We start from the raw sequence: 16,392 nt of genomic DNA on the forward strand, positions 1-16,392 counted from the left end.
CACAAATCAAATTCTGCAATTTGATTAGAGGTCTAATGGAACTGCAGAGCCCTCGAACTGATTAGTTGAAAATAACTGGCTTGGCCGGGTTCCTCAATCACCCTAATCAATTTGCATGTTTCGAGCACCATTTTGAGGCTCTCTATGATGGAAAAACTGGCCTCTAAATGGTGCTTCACCACTCCTGTAGAGAGCTGGTCTACCAATTGGGGTTGGCAGGTAGACCAGCCCTCCGCTCTGGACTTGGTGTGTCTACCTGTCTCAGAGCAATGGTCTAGTAGCGGGCAGATAGGCTAAATCCAGAGCAAAGGGCTGGTCTATCCGCAGACCTCAACTGGTATACCATCCCTCCGCAGAAAAAAGTGCCATTTGAGACCTGTTTTTCCAGGAAAATGGGCCTTAAAATGGTGTTTGAATCACCCAAATTGATTTGGGTCGAATTGGAGGGGATTCTCTTCTATCCGAATTGGGGCCTCTATTTTGAGATGATTCAATTGGGATCAAATCTGTGAACGATTGCATCTTTCTTTCACAAGAAAAAAGAAAAAGAGAGAAAATTTCCATGTCACTTTATTTATTATTTTGTTATTTATTTAAACATTTTTATACCACCCAAAACTTACGTCTCTGGGCAGTTTACAACAGAATAAAAACAAAGTAAAACATTCGTTAAGACAAAAATGGGGGGGGGGAGAGACACACACACATTACAACAATTTAAAAATAGTATTTTAAAACAGCATTAAAACCATTAAAACAACATTAATTAAAAGCCTGGGTGAAGAGATGTGTTTTTAAAGACTTTTAAAAAGTTGTCAGAGATGGGAAGGCTCTCTCTCTTTTTCTTTTTTCTTTTGAAAGAACCGGGAATCGCATCTTGAGACAACGCCCCCAGACATGTTCGATAGAATGGTGTGGCAGAGAGGAGGCATCACCCTTCCTAGAAATGACCAGATGCATGTTGCAAGGTGCAGGTGTGGCAAACCACAGTCACGCTATTGGTTGCAGATGGTTCACAAAAGGAGGTGACAGGCAATTAAAGGAGGTATTGGGGATCAATCTCAGGTGACCTTGACATTGAACCAGTCACCTCCAATGACCACTAGGGCATTGGGGCTAGGAGAGATATTGTCTTTTCATTTTTCTTATTTATCTCTGCTACTATGGCCATTCTATTGATAAGAGTGTACTCAGGAGCTTCCTGGGGGTGACTCCCTTCATCCTCTAACCAGAAAGCCTCTAGCTATTTCTCTGAGCATCATGCTGTGATAGGTTTTTTTGGGGGTGTGTGTGAAATATATCTAAAGATAGTTTTCTATTTAAGACACATTATAGTCCAAAGGCATTCATCATGAAATAAGGATCTATTATATTAATTCTCCTGGGTGTGCCTTGGAATGTGCATCCCGGCACCCAGCTGACTGACTGGCTAGCGGAGACACCTGATTGGCTGAGGCGCACCCAGGAGAACTGGCCGGTAGGGTGGCCGCTGAGACGAGGCGGTGGTGGGCCAGGGTGTGGCAGCGGGCCGCCAGGCAGCGGCAGCGGCGGTAGCGGTGGGTCTGCCCGTGGACGCAAGGCACAGTGGCGAGTCAGGCCGCAGATGTGAGGCAGCGGAGGTGAAGCGGCGGTGGGCCCGGCTGCAGAGGCAAGGTGGTAGTGGCGGACCTGGCCAGCGAGGCAGCGGTGGGTCCGGCCGCGGATGCAAGACGGTGGCACCTCGGCCACAGTGGCGGCACTCAGCTCGGCAGTCTGGGCCCGGCCAGAGACTGGGGCGTGGGGGGTGAGAGGTAGCCAGCCCCAAAGAGCGCACAGGTGCTCTGTGTGGGGGTCAGCTAGTTAGTTTTTAATTATGTAGCATGAGGCTGTATATATGCAATGTTTAAATTTTTTGGTAAATGAATTCCATTAATCCATTCACAATGTCATGCTCTTCCAGAGGTTTTTTTGGGCAATTTTTCTATCTAGAAGAGGACCAAAAATGAAACCTTCATCTGGTTGTAAATATTAAGATTATACTAGCAAGACTGAGTCTATGTAAAAAAACATGATTTAAATCTAGTCTTACTGACCAGTGATTTAAATTGTGATTTAAATTGATTTGATTTAAATCAAATCCACCCTGCGCAGGAATAGAACAACCCCCCAACCAGGGTATGGGTCCTTTCGGCTAGTATGGAGAATATCCTACAGCAGACAGCACTCATGCAAAGTCATCCATTCAAATGCAGACTATGGCAGACTCTGCTTAATTTTTTATTTTTTTTACAAATTGTTATTACTATTATCATCTCCCTGTATCCAGACCCTGATTGTAAGATGGGGCTTCTAGATTAAATATAGCACAATTTGTTCTCATGGCCTTAGCCAAGAGAACATCAAGTCTGTCGCTCGGAAGTGGCGCTTAGAAGGAGACGTCACTGGGGGGATCTCTACCTGAGAGATCTTAGTCCACTGAATCGACAGTGATCAAACGGCATGTTTGGTTGGATAGGGAGAGGAATGTCCAGCTGGGCCAGAGAGGGAGCGGTGTTGCCTCGTCCCTTGGATGCATCATCTGAGAGAGGATGAGTGCTCTCAGAGTTAACCCCCAGCTCCACATTACTCAGTTCCCAGCATTTTAAAAAAGGATCTCGTTGGTGGAAGAAGACAAAGATGGATTATTTGGCTGTCTTCCTTGCCTTGGAGAGCGTGGCGCTGCTGGCTGGGCTGCAGTGGGAAGGGGTGGAACAGGTTCCCCCTCCCACAAAGAATTCAAGGTTGTGGGCTCCCCGCCAAGCCGCTTTTATTTTTAACCATCGTGAGAAGATGGTATGCGGCATGCCTGACACTGAAGGCAGACTACCTTTGTTTTTCTTCTTCTTTGGTTTAGCTGGAGGTAGCAGTGGGTCTTGGACCAAGTATTTGGTCTCTCTCTTTGCCTTTTGTCAGGCTGAATTTAGGGCTCAGTGGCAGTTGCAGTAGCGGCGGCACTGAAAAGGAAACGCACCCTCATTAACTGGGAAAGCAGGGCAGCTCCACGTTCTTTCGGTAGGGCTTGAGTTGGAGCTGTAAGTGGGGCTTCCGAAAAAGGCGGGGGGGGGGCCTCTGAAAATAAGCCCGTGAGGGCTTCTGCCGTTTGCATAGGATCTATGAAAACTAAAGAGCAACGCCCAAATAAAATTTAAGGAAAGAACGCAAATAGAATATCCAAAGGTCGAATTAGGAACAAAAAGGATGTTGGGAATTCGATAAAAGTAAACAGGTCTGAACTGGGTATTCAATTTGTAGAGTTATCTCTGTGTGCTGATCTCTGAAGCAAGACAGGAAAGGAACTGGGGCTTTGGGGCTCAACCTACTGCTAACCAAAAGTTCTGCTCTGTTAACTCCCTGTCTGTTCCTGAAGCATGATAGGCACAATCCTATGATAAAGGATGGGCTCCAATTAACGGTGGAAAAAAGTGAATATTTTTAGAGAGCTGGAGATGACAACAGTGTAAAAGGCATTAAAAAAAATTCCTGTGTGTCAGTGACATGGGCTTCTTGGGAAAATATAGATTGGAAAACTCTCCTGGAAAATTTCCTCATGTAATTTTTTCCTAATTTGCACAAAGTTTTCTCAGAAATGTTTTAATATGCATATTTTCCTGAAGCTCTAAATTATGATCTGACATGCTGACTTCAAGTGCATCAGTAGCATTATGTAAATACAGAAAACCTCACAGCTTAGAACAGGGGTAGGCAAACTTGACCTTCCAGCTGTTGTTGAACTACAACTCCCATCATCTCCAGCCTCAATTTATTAGAGGGCCAAGGTTTGCCCATCCCTGGCTTAGAGCCATGACATTAAGAAAATACAACTAATTCAGGATTTCAGGAGTCATCTAGACCAGGGGTTCTCAGCGTGTGGGTCCCCAGGTGTAATTGGACTTCAGCTCCCATAATTCCCAACCAAAGGCCAATGGGGCTGGGGATTATGGGTGTTGAAGTCCAATAACATCTGGGGACCCACATGTTGAGAAACCCTGATCTAGACTATACTTTCTGGAAGACTTAGCACAATTCTAGCAAAGATCTGGGAGCTGCTAATAAAAAGGTCAAACAATTGAGCACAGGATTGAGCTCATTACCATTAACATTATGGAAGGAAGAATTACAATGCTAAAATCTGAACCAGAAGTTCAAGGGATAATTAAATAAGTATTCCCCCTTCACCTGTTGCAACTAAATCCTACTCTGGGAAACCAGACAAGGCGGCCCTTGTAAGTGAAAGAGAGGAGCTTTCTGTTTTTCCAGGAACTCAATAGGTTACAAATTTACAAAGGTATATGAGAAGTAGTAAAATTTAATAGGAAAGCAACTCTGCAAGGTTGTATTCAAATTACACAGGTCCCCTTGGCAGTTTGTTCCACTTATCAGACTTTCTTAAAAATTATGGAATATTATTTAATACTAGCTTAACCTGCGCAGAGCATCTGCGTGCTAGTACTTGATTGCTCCCCTCACCCCCTGCCACATCCCCCCTCACCTCAGAGATCTCTCTAGCCCCAACCTGAGCCACACTCCTCCTCCATCCCCCTCATCCCTCTTGGTCGCGGCTGCAGCATTGTGCAACCTATTGACAGGCCCGGGCCCATCCCTCAGCCTTCCTTCTTTCTCTCTCTCCCCCTTCTTTTTCTTTCTCTCGCCTCCACTCGCTCTTCCCGTCTTTCTCTTCCTCCTTTTCCTTCTTCCTTCCTCTCCCTCCCTGAGTTAACAGATCTTGTTCATCTTGTTTCCTCATCTAATTCACACAACAGCAGCCTCTTCCTGAAGGGGCTCTTTCCTCCCTCACCATCCCTCTCTTCACAGACCCCTGCCCACTATCCTAGATAGATATATAGAGAGATTCCTCTTCTCTACAATCAACAACAACTTCCAAGCATAACAGCTGCATTCCAACTGACCTTAACCAACACAGACTCCTCCTCCCTATCTGCATATGAAATCTCCACTGCCCAATCACCACGGTGCCACAGACTGCTCCTCCTTATGTGCATATGGAATCCCCACTGCCCAATCACCACGGTGCTTCTGCTCGAAGATAGACAGACACTAGGTGGGCCAGGCACAGAGCATCTGCGCCTCTGGCCAGCCCACCCACCACTGCACCCCGCCTCGTACACCGAGCTTTCTAGCTGACCAGCCACTTTCCTCCCCCCACACACACTTTCTGGCGGGTGGGCAGACCGGCCAGCCCGCTTCTCGCCCCCACCCCACTTTCTGATTGGCGGGCGGCCAGCCCGCTTCTTCTCCGCCCCACCCCCACACATTCTGGCTGGCCGGCCCATCACCTCCGCCCGCCCCCAGTAGCGGCCACCTCCTTTCAGTGGCCAGCCCGGCTCGATGCTGCCTCCTGCTCCTGCCGACCAGGCTGCCAGCTCCTGCTCCCGCCGGCCGGGCCAGTCCGCCTCTTCCTCCTCCGGCTGACCAGCTACCACCGCCATTGTCATCTCCATTGCTATCCCCCAGGCATCTGCTTGCAAACTCTCGCGAGAGCTGCAACACATGGAATTAGCAACAGGTACATTTACGAGAATTATATTTATGAGAATTAGATAGATAGATAGATAGATAGATATGCAGTCTCAATGTGCTAACCAGCAACTCTGATGAATTCCTTCTGCTAACTGCAGCCTGCTAATTGAACAAAGAGGCACCTTTTAAAAGGGGTGATTCTCTTTATTGAGCAGAGAGAGAGCAACTGGCCCTATCCATCCCCAGCACAGCATCCCTCCAGTGGCTGCTGCTGGTATCTACCTTTCTTTTTTACAGGGAACCATTTTCATGTATTCATTCATCCATCCATTTTTATGTAAACCGCTTTGAGAACTTTGGTTGAAAAGTGGTATATAAATATCCATCGTATTCATATTCTGCTGATCTCACACTACTCTTTGAGTAACTGTCTCCAAACGAATTATTTACCTCATTTATGGTACCTGTAAATTAAGCCACATTTCTCCATCTTTTATAATAGTGTTAAAAGACTTACAGAACTCTGTAGATTACAAATATTTTTTCCTCAAGGGAGAAAAAGGAAGCATCCAACCAGCAAAGCAAGCACTTTGTAGGCTTGAGGGGGCGACACACGTTTCTTTCCAGCACCGGCCACACTTCTGCATCTTCATTATAACAGAGAAGGAGCATGGCCAGTGCACATCGGGAGGTGGATGGGAACAGGGGTGGAGCTATAACTGGGCAGGCAGGTTCAAATACCATGAAACACCCAGCATTTGAGAGCCACCTGTCTTGCCCCTCCCCCCAAGTTCCGACTGGCTTCATTCCTAGCCAGCTTTGCTGTCAGCTGTGTGTTTTCTTTGTTTTCTCTCTCGCTCAGTGTGAAGAAAACACTCGGCCGACAACACAACCAGTTGAGAAATGACCTCCAGAGGAGCTCAGTGGGCCCTTCCAGGTGCTGACCATGCCCCCTGCATGTGATGTCACACGCAGGGGGCGTGACTGGTGTGCACAAGGGGCCACCTGAGAGGGGATTTACATGAGCCCACTTTCCCCTAGCTACGGGGGAAACACAGTGGTGGACTGCCACCCAGCAAGCTATGCCCCAGCACTGGAGAAATGCTATGTTAGACTGGACAGACAGACTCTTTATGGGCACTGTATTTCCTGTATCCTTCAAATGAATTTAAAGAAAAATTAGGCTGACAAATCAACCTGCAGTCTAGCTGACCAACGTTATCTCAAACATAGGGAAGAATAAGTCCTGCTTAAGGTGGTTTCTGCAAAGGTAAGTCTTGCCTCACTAATCTGCTAGATTTCTTTGGAGTGTCAAACGTGCCCTTTGGTCTGGACTCAGCAGGGCTGTTCTTGTGCTTTCATATAAAATCAGTAGTACTTGCATCAGAAGCCAAATAATACAACAGCAAATTGAAATGAAGAGTGCTTTAAAAGAGCAGACTATAGAAGGCATATTTTAATGTCAACTATGATAGAGAGTGTAAAACCACAAAGGGCTTTGGAAAAGTATACTGACACACTTTAATAAAGCTTTATTCATTACTATATTGAAGGCACATCACTAAGATTTTGTGCAAAGAACTGACATCAGAATTTCACAAACAGCATATAAGATAGTAAACCTGCTTTTATTCTATACCAGCTCAGCTAAAGGAAATCATGATGGAATGCACTCCCCCCGCACACCCCTAAATATGGAGCAGGATCTACACTAGTACTGTGCTTCAGAAGGTGAGAAAATGCACACCTCTCAGCGTTGTGCTGGTGTGCTATCGTGCACAAATTCTAGTAGAAGAATAGTAGCAACCTTCTCAGGGATATACAAAGGATATATGGTATTGTGGAATGGGTAGCACAGGGGTATACAACTTCAGCTGCTGTGGGACTACAAGTCCCACCATCCACAGCCATTTGAGAGAACAAGAATCATAGAATTTTAGTGCTGAAAGAGACATTAGAGGCCTTCCAGTCCAACCCCCTGCTCAGGGCAGGAAACTGCTAAAGCATCCTTGACTGATGGCCATCCAGTTTCCATTTGAAAACCTCCAATGAAGGAGAACACACCATTGCATGAAACAGATTGTTCCACTGTCTAACAGCTCTTACAGTTAGGCAATTTTTCCTAGTGCCTAGCACAAATCTGCTATCTTGTAATTTCAACCCTTTGGTTCTGGGCCTGAAGAAGCAACAGACAACAAGTTTGCGCCGCCTTCTACGTGACAGTCCTTCAGATATTTGAAGATAGCTTTTACAGCCCCTTTAAGTCTTCTCTTCTCCTGGCTAAGCATACTCTGCTCCTTCAACCATTCCTCATAGGACTTCCAGACCCCTCACCATCTTGGTTGCCCTCCAGTGAACCTGTTCCAGTTTACCAACATTCCTCTTAAAATGTGGGGACCAGAATTGGACACAGAGAGCTGTGACAAGCACAAAAAAATTGGAACTTTTACTTCTCGTGATCTGGACACTATGCCTCTGTCAATGTAGTCTAAGGTTGCATTAGCTTTTTCAGCAGCTACATCACACCGTTGGCTCATTTCAATATATTGTCCCCCAAGTCCCTTTCACATGTGCTGCTGCTGAATCAGGTCGCCTACACCCTGTATTTGTATGCAGTCATCCCTCGCCAACCTAGAGGGTTCCGCTCCAGCAAAATCCCATGGTTGACATATTTGCAGTTGATGAGGCATAGAGATGAATGGGAAACAGGGAGTTGGGGAACTGTGATCATGAAAACCCCTAAAAATAAAGGAAAAAATGCTATCCATTATCTGGACCCATTTCAAACCAGCTTTCAGGCAGGCTATGGGTGGAGACTGCCTTGGTCAGTCTGATGGATGATGTCCAAGTGGGAATTGACAGAGTAAGTGAGACTCTGTTGATCCTTTTGGTAATATCAATCATAGTATCCTTCTGGACAGAATGCTTAATAATCTGTTATAGAATCCTGCCATCTTATCAACACCAAGATACGAGTTTGTAATTTTGCGACACCCATGATTGGGACAACACTTGCTCATCTCCAGTCTTCTGGCACCCTAGGCCCAAGTCACAAGCTGATTTTGCTCTCATTCAGAATAGCTACACAAAACTATAATCAATGATGTGGGTTCTTTTTCCTTTGACATAAACATTTTTCTAAAGAGAAGTTTCCATTCCAAATAACAAATGAGAAACAATGCAACCTAATGAACAGATAACAATATAATAACAGGCAAATTAGGCAGTTTGAAAGGCGCAATTAACTTTTTTTCAGATGATTATCCCCAGGGAAAGAAGATAGAAAGAGCACAAGTGTATGTATATATAGTTCAGTTGCCAAAGTCACCAAACAGCACTGCAGACAAGTGCTGGCTCTGGATTCCAGAAGGATACTGTCAAACATGAAACCATAATATGAATTAAAAAGTGAGTGACAAAACAGAGATCACTTTAAAACTTTTTAGTCAGATGCATCATCTTCTGTTTTCCTCAGTAACACACAGTGGGTTGTGATTAAACTACAAACCAAGGGGACAGTTTGAAATAATGTGGATGTGATGGAATTCTCGGCAGAGTGGCATATGCAAGAGAATTACACACACAGTATTATCTTCTTCAAGACTGAGGTCATGAGATGTCAGGGTCTTAAGCCTATAGATCCAAAACTTCTCTCTTACTTCTAATAACCTTGGATTAGATTATTTCTCTATAGGAAATATTTCCAAGTCAGGCAGATTGTGACCATCAGAATTAAAATGTTTTACAACAGGCTGTTTGAGCATGTACCATCTTCTGCAAGACATTTTAATCCAACTTAATTTACCTACAGTTCTGCAAGTTTGGATGTTACAGGGAACTGTGGTTGGTTCAAATATGAAAGGAGAAATTTCATATCCTCGTGCACATGGAGGAAAGGGGAGCAAACAAGCTTGAGGCTAGTTCAAAATCATCTAAACAATGATACTTTAGATGATCGCCTGAACCAGGCTAAATTATCAGAACTCACCTAGCCTGAGTTCTGGTGTATATGACCTCAATACTAAAACTAGCGTAAAAATGATGTGTCTACATTCTTTCAAAGCATTCACATATATTTAAAACAATTAATGACAAGAACTGGAGCAGAACACAGATAGATATCATCACCCACCAGTCTCATGCCTCCTGCAGAACCATATGGCCCAAAAGTCTATCCAAACTAACTGTCTCTGTCCCATAGCTAGCCACTGTCAACCTTAATTGGCAGCACTTAAGTCTCAAACCAACTTGCGGCTCTTTCAGACAAATCTTTTCAGAGAAACTCAATAAAAAGTTCTCAAACGAAAATGCACAGGACTCAAATGCAAGCATGCTCCCCTTCTCAAACAACACACCACATGTGTTTGTCACACATATGCCTTCCTTAACCTTCTCCCCATCCTTTGTATACACTTTGTGAATGACAACCACCACCACATTTATTATGTTGAAGAATTTGTTGGTTTGTTTGTACAAAATAAAGTTGTACTTCTCAATGACAGAGATACCAAATTTTGCATACACAATCCTGAAACAGAAATCAGCTGAAACTTAATGCACTACTTTTTATACCCAAATATGCTTGGTGAGATTTTTTTTTTAAGCAGAAAGCTTAAGATAATGATCGTATTTTAACTGTTATTGTTCTCAACAGATTTTTAATGCTCAGTAATCATATCAATAATTTACAAACATCATGCTCAAGATACGCAGATCTTTCTTAGATTCAAATCTACTACGATTCAGATTACCATACATGGTAATTATTTGATAAAATGAATAACTATTGAAATTAAAATCCTACAAATGTGAGAACACATTAATAAATAATTCTCTTACATATATTTTATTTATTTAACTTTCCTATAAGCACAACCTACACAAAATGATTTTGCCCATTCAAAAGGGCCTCATCTACTACGGTAGGTACTTAGATACCACTTTTCAACAAAACAAGTTCTCAAAGTGGGTAGCACAGAAAAAAAGTAATAGTAATAAGACTATTCTGTCGCCAGAGGACTCATAATATAAAGGAAACACAAGATAGATGCCAGCAACAGCCACTGGAGAGACAAAGTGCTAGGCAGGGGCTGAAGGGCTAGTAGCTCTTCGTCTGCCAATAAAAGAGAACCACCACATTGGAAGGTGTCGCATTGCCCAGACCTAACCCTCACATCCACAGCCACTGCTAAATGAAAGAGAAAGAAAATAATTATAAATGCAAAGAGGAAATGTACATGAGAATAATGTACAAGCACAAGAGCTACAGTGTTAGATTTCCATATGAGAAACGTAAAACTACCAGATACAAAGAAGAGCAAACTCTTGGCACCATGAATGTGTGTGCAGCGGGGACAGCTCCTCCATGAGGCAATGCAATGGCCTCAGTGGGCAACTGCAGGCACCCCACCCACTGCAGGTGTCACCCACCTGTTTGGGGCCACTGCCCCGGCTATGGCTTTTTCTTGGGGGGCCCTCATTGGGCCCACCTCCTGCTTTCCTTGCTGCCAGCAAGGAATTGTATGTTACAATTTCTATTTTGCTGGACCCGGAGTACACGTTAGCTACATTTCAAGAACACATTTTCCAATCAAACTTTTGGATGGTTTCTTCCCGTTCCCATCCCCTCTTATTTCTGCATCTCCAGGAAAACCTTGGCTCAAATCTCTGCTCAGTCACGATCTATGGAGTTCATGGGGAGACCAAGCACCAGCTGCTGCAAGGGTTACAACCCAGAGCACTGTTTGGAGAAGAGACGCGATAAAAAGAAACAAACAGACGCGTGTTCAATAATCCATTGCTTCTTCAGCACAAGATCATTCCGCCAACACACACACAAGCGCCTTCTCCACAACAGCAGCAGCCGCCCGCCAAGTCGGCGGAGCGAGCCTTCCCTTCCTTCCCACCCACATTACAGGCGCCGCGGAGGAGAAAGGAGAGAGAGGAGACGCGCCCGCCCCCCTCCGAGCACGTAGGAACCCCGCCGCCCTGCAGCCCAGCCAGCCCGAGGCAAGGGAGCGCCGGGAGAGCGCGCGGCAGTGCCCAGCCCAGCCCCGGGAGGCGGACCTAACGAGGCGGCTGGGCCCGGCCCGTCACTCACCCTTGACGGCCCGCTCACAGGTGCCGCCGAGAGGCGTCCCCAGAAGCACCCGCGGCCCCTCCTTGCCGGACATGGTCCAGGCGGCGAGAGCAGCGAAGCCTCCTTCGTTCTCCCCGGCCGGGCTCGGGCTCTCCTTCCGCCACCGCCAGGGCCCGGCGAGGACTGGGGGCAGGCTGCGGGGGCGGCCCAAGGCTAGGGGCGACCGCCAGGATCCGGGGCCCAAAGCAACATGGCGGCGGAAGCGACAGACTAGCCAGTGAACGAGCGAGGGGGGACAGTCTGCTTGGTTACCGGCATGCACCGCGCCCGCACCCCCGCCACGAGGAAGCTGAAGGGACCGCCTCAAAACTCTTCAGCGTGCTCCGAGTTTCTTGCTAAGGCAGCGTGGCAAAATTTCTGTATCAACCAACATAATTGCTTGCTTGTTTGCGCCATGTGTATAAATTATTGGTCCTCCTTCCGCCTTCGTTTGCAGGACGCGAGCGGTCTTTTCTTTATGACTTCTTCCCAATGGAAAAATGGGGAAATGAGGAGAGCTTCATTTTCCCTCCGCGATACATAGATGTACACACACACAATATATCACCTTAAAATTCTAAGAATGTAAAATGCAACTCATGTAACAGTAAAATATGGACTGCTAAAACAATCTCAAAATACAAAAGAAAACTAAAAGTCAAGGATTAAAACTGCGTAAGATTTGCAAAAAGCACTTAGCTGCTCAACAGCAGCATCAGTTTCAGATTATTAAGCACTAGAGTCTGGTCTTGGTCCCCTACTTAAAGCATATCAGATCTAGTGCCTGGCAAGCATCTCTGTGGAACACTTTCTGAAGTTGGTGCGCCACAGCAACAACAAAATGCTCTCTCTCAGCTTGACACCTGCTGCCCCACCATTTACAGCTGGCATACCCTTTGACAACTGGCTTTACAATCAGGCAAATTTATGATAGAATAGGTGGTCCTTCAGCTGAGCTTGAAGCTCTATTGGGCTTTAAATATAAAAAACACTGCTTTGAATTGTGTTCAGAAAAAGACTGGAAAGATAAGATATGTCCCAGTTACTGATTCTTCCCAATTAGTACTTTAGCAGCTCTTGTTTTGAGCCAGTGAAAATATTTGAGGTGTCAAAGGCAACCCCACTTCAGTAGTTTAATCTGGATGTTGCCATGATGACATAGGTGATGGGAGGGGAGGGCGGTGGCAGGAGTAGACAATGGGGCTACTCTCACACGATCAGCAAAAATTGGACTAGGAGAGCCTAGCCTGATTTCTGCTGATCATGTAAACCACTGGGCTCGCAGGCAAGTGGCTAGCCCGCTTTTGTAGCCCTCCCCTTAGCCTGGGTTTGCGGAGCGAGCACTCCACAAACCGGGGCTTCCTGATCGTGAGTAGCTGCAGCATGGCTCCGTGCTGCGGCTACTTGCGAGGAGACCCTCAGAGGGGAGGTGAAAAGCCGCCTCCTGGCTCCAGGGGTCTCGCCAGCATGCCCTGAGTGCTCACGCAGGGCATGCTGGAGCTTCCGGGGGCCAATCGGAGCTGGCAATCGTGTGGGCGGCCGATCCGGCCACCCAGGGCTCCCTGCCCGCTCTCCCTGTGCACTCACAAAAACTGATCGTGAGACCCGGATCAATCTCTGTCCATGAGGGCTTGAAGGTGTTGAGAGGTGTTTTGTGCCACAGTGAGCTCTCTACACAGCAGGCTTTAACGCATGTTTTCTGGGAGGCTTTACTGCAGACTCAGTTATCCCAAAAACCCAACGCAAAAAGTTTTTGCTTTTTAACCCCAGATATAAACAAGACTGCACTCCAACGTGCAGTGAAAAACCCAAATTGTGTGTGAAGTGCTCCCCGATAGCTTACAGGACTTCTGGGTAGATCTCAATATGCAAAGACCCACCCTCCATTCCAGAGGAGATGCGAGCAAAAGGCTTTAAAAGCCCCATGTGGAAAAACTTCCAGGTGTTACTTGGATATCAGGAGTAAGGGCCAGATCTAATACACTTTCTTTTATGGGGAAAGGAGCTCCAGAACAGGTCAACCAACTCTTCCCTAGTCAGACACCACCTATTAATAGTCCCTCTTATCTGATCTAAATTGAGCTTCTGTTTGTTGGTCTTCATCCAGCTCATCCAGTGACTGTTGCTGGTGTCTGTCTTATATTTCTTTTTAGATTGTGAGCCCTTTGGGGACAGGGATCCATCTTATTTATTTGTTTGTTATTTCTCTGTGTAATTTCCTGAGCCATTTTTGGAAGGGCAGTATAGAAATTGAATTATTATTATTAATAATAATGATAATGATGATGATGATGTCTGATTTCAGGTACACATTCAGCATGTCCCTCACCTTACCTGCATTTGACCAAAAAAAAAAAAAAGGAATACAGCTGGATATTTATTTATTTATTTATTTATTCGAAACATTTAATATACCACCCACTCCAAAGACATTGCACAAAAACATGCAAAGAAGGCAACATTAAAAATTACATTCTAAATTAAAAACTAAAGTAACTAACAAAAAACAAATGAAGATGCGAGCAAAAGCCTGGCAAAAAAGATAAGTCTTCAATAGAGATTTGAAGATCAGTAAAGAAGGGGCTAGACGAATCTGAAGGGGAAGAGAGTTCCAAAGAAGTGGGGCAGCAACCGAAAAGGCCCTTTTGCAGGTTCTAGAGCCCCGAACCTCTTGGAAATCAGGGGCTGACAAAAGAGCCATCTGAGATATTCTAACTGGACGGGATGTAACTGGGTGGGAGAGGTGGGTCTGTAGGTAGACAGGCGCCAAGCCCCTCAAGGCTTTGAAGGTCAGAACCAGGACCTTAAATTGAACTCAGAAGCAAATGGGCAACCATTGCAGCGACATATATCATTCATACTTATTACACTTCAGTCCAATTCCCCAGATTTACCTCATTTGGTGATTTGATAGATAGATAGATAGATAGATAGATAGATAGATAGATAGATAGATAGATAGATAGATAGCATGGGGGACAAAACCTAACCCCGTGGAACTTCATAATGTCATGGATATTTAAAATAAAACCACTTATTTCCTTCCTTCATATGCTTCAACTTAGGCCCAGAAATTATTACTTTCTTACCTACAACCTTTGTACATGGAACTCAGTGTTTTTCATGATCATTTTCAGAAACCAGATTTTTTAGGATAAAATTAGTGTCCCCTGATCCTCAGACATAAGGATTTGTGAAGGAATTATACTGGCACAGTTGTGCCAGTATAGTTCAGAAGAGGAGTGTTTTCAACATTCTGCCATTATAAGCCCTGAACATTCTATTATAAAATCAAAAGTATTCACTCAGTTCCTCTGAAATTATGCATACATCAACTAGGAAGCAAGAGACACCACCTCTCCAAAACTGGTTCTAATTTTTAAAAATGCAAATCCAAAACATGACTGAGATACAGCAGTTTAAGTTTTTAACTCCTAAAAAGAGGTTTCAACGTTTTGTGACCTTTTTTCACCACAGATAAAGCATATTTTAAAATGTTTTATGTCTTTTTCTCATTTAAAAAAAATCCAGGTCCATAAGGCACTGGTGCCTTTTGCTGGGCGCTTTCCAGACTAGACCCTGCAACAGGGTCAGGATGCATCACGGAAGTGTATTTCCACACTTCCTGCGTCCTGACACCTCAGTCCCTACGCGGACAGCAGGGTGCCGTTCACATTTCCAATGCCTTGTTTCAAATTTAATCGCTGCGAAATGGAGCTATGAGGTTGTACATCCGGCATGGAAAAGTTGCTGTTTTGTCGGGTTGTTAGTTGCTGTGAGACTGCTCCCCCTGCTGTTTCCGTTCCGAATGTGACTTGCCCAAATGGAGGCATTTTGCTGCTAACGAACAGCTGGTCTGGAAAGTGCCCTGGTCTGAAAGACCAGTCTAGTGATCTTTGAATACTTACTGTTCAGAATTCCCATAATAAAAGGGGAAATAACTAAGGGAATCCTGTCTAAGAGCATACCTGAGTCTGCCCACAGAATTCTGAAGCCAAAGTTGGAAGGGGCATGTCCTGGCAATTTCTAGTGAGTGACTTACTGGTTCTGAGCATAGGTGCCTGATAAGGACAGTCTATGAGGAGTCTGGCACTTGTATAGTTAAACCACCATTCCTCTCCCTCCCTCCCTTTCATGGGCATTTTTCTCCCTTTGCCCCCTTTCTCTCACCTCCACTGGGGGAAGGGGAGGGGGCGGGGACCAGAGGCCTTCACAGCAAAGCTTGGAATAAATTACGATAAAGTAAGTCCATTGAAGCTTACTTCTGAGTAAACACACATAGGACCAGTAGAGATCCTAGGCAAGAATGTGGGTTCTCATTTCCCCCCTTCCAGCCTCTATCTCAGCAAAGCATAGAAGGGAGGAACCCCATTTATTTCTCTGGGGCTTACTTCTGTGTACAAATGTTTAGGATTTGGACCAAGGATCCCATGCTAGGAGAAGAAGAAAGAGAAACCCCAAGGAAATTCTAAAAATGATTCCCACTCAGCACCAATAAACCATAATTCTGGTGTAGACTGCTCTTGAACATGGAGGTTCTACATCAGAGCTAAACTGCCAGTGAATATGGAAACTTCACTTGGCCATACTTCAGGAATGAAGCCTCCATATTTACAGGTGGTTTGGCTCTCATATAGAACCTCTATATTCAAGGGCAGTCTACACAATAATGGTTAGTTGGCACTGGGTGGGAATGGTTTCTGGGATTTCCTTGCTGCACTTCTTTGGAGCTTGCTGGAAGCATGTAGCTGAGCACTGTGAGAAAGAGGATGCTGGAC

General features: G+C 45.2%; 1 protein-coding gene across 14 annotated transcripts in view; it reads right to left on the minus strand.

Annotated features, from left to right (window-relative positions):
- Window positions 1-11,906, minus strand: part of PPP3CB (protein phosphatase 3 catalytic subunit beta) — a 64,538-nt gene extending 52,632 nt beyond the window's left edge. For 5 of the 14 annotated variants that reach the window (XR_008318977.1, XM_053306663.1, XM_053306664.1 and 2 more), the window contains exon 1: window positions 11,597-11,904. Coding sequence is in view for 10 of the 14 variants with exons in the window: in XM_053306663.1 (XP_053162638.1) it covers window positions 11,597-11,669 (73 nt within the window). In the remaining 4 variants the exon portion in view is untranslated. Of the gene's footprint in view, window positions 1-11,596 lie in introns of all 14 variants that reach the window. The other 9 variants (XR_008318979.1, XR_008318978.1, XR_008318980.1 and 6 more) reach the window with 3 other exon arrangements.
- Window positions 11,907-16,392: the final 4,486 nt, after the last annotated feature.

The sequence above is a fragment of the Hemicordylus capensis genome, chromosome 3 (assembly GCF_027244095.1).
Source record: "Hemicordylus capensis ecotype Gifberg chromosome 3, rHemCap1.1.pri, whole genome shotgun sequence".
Lineage (NCBI taxonomy): Eukaryota > Metazoa > Chordata > Lepidosauria > Squamata > Cordylidae > Hemicordylus > Hemicordylus capensis.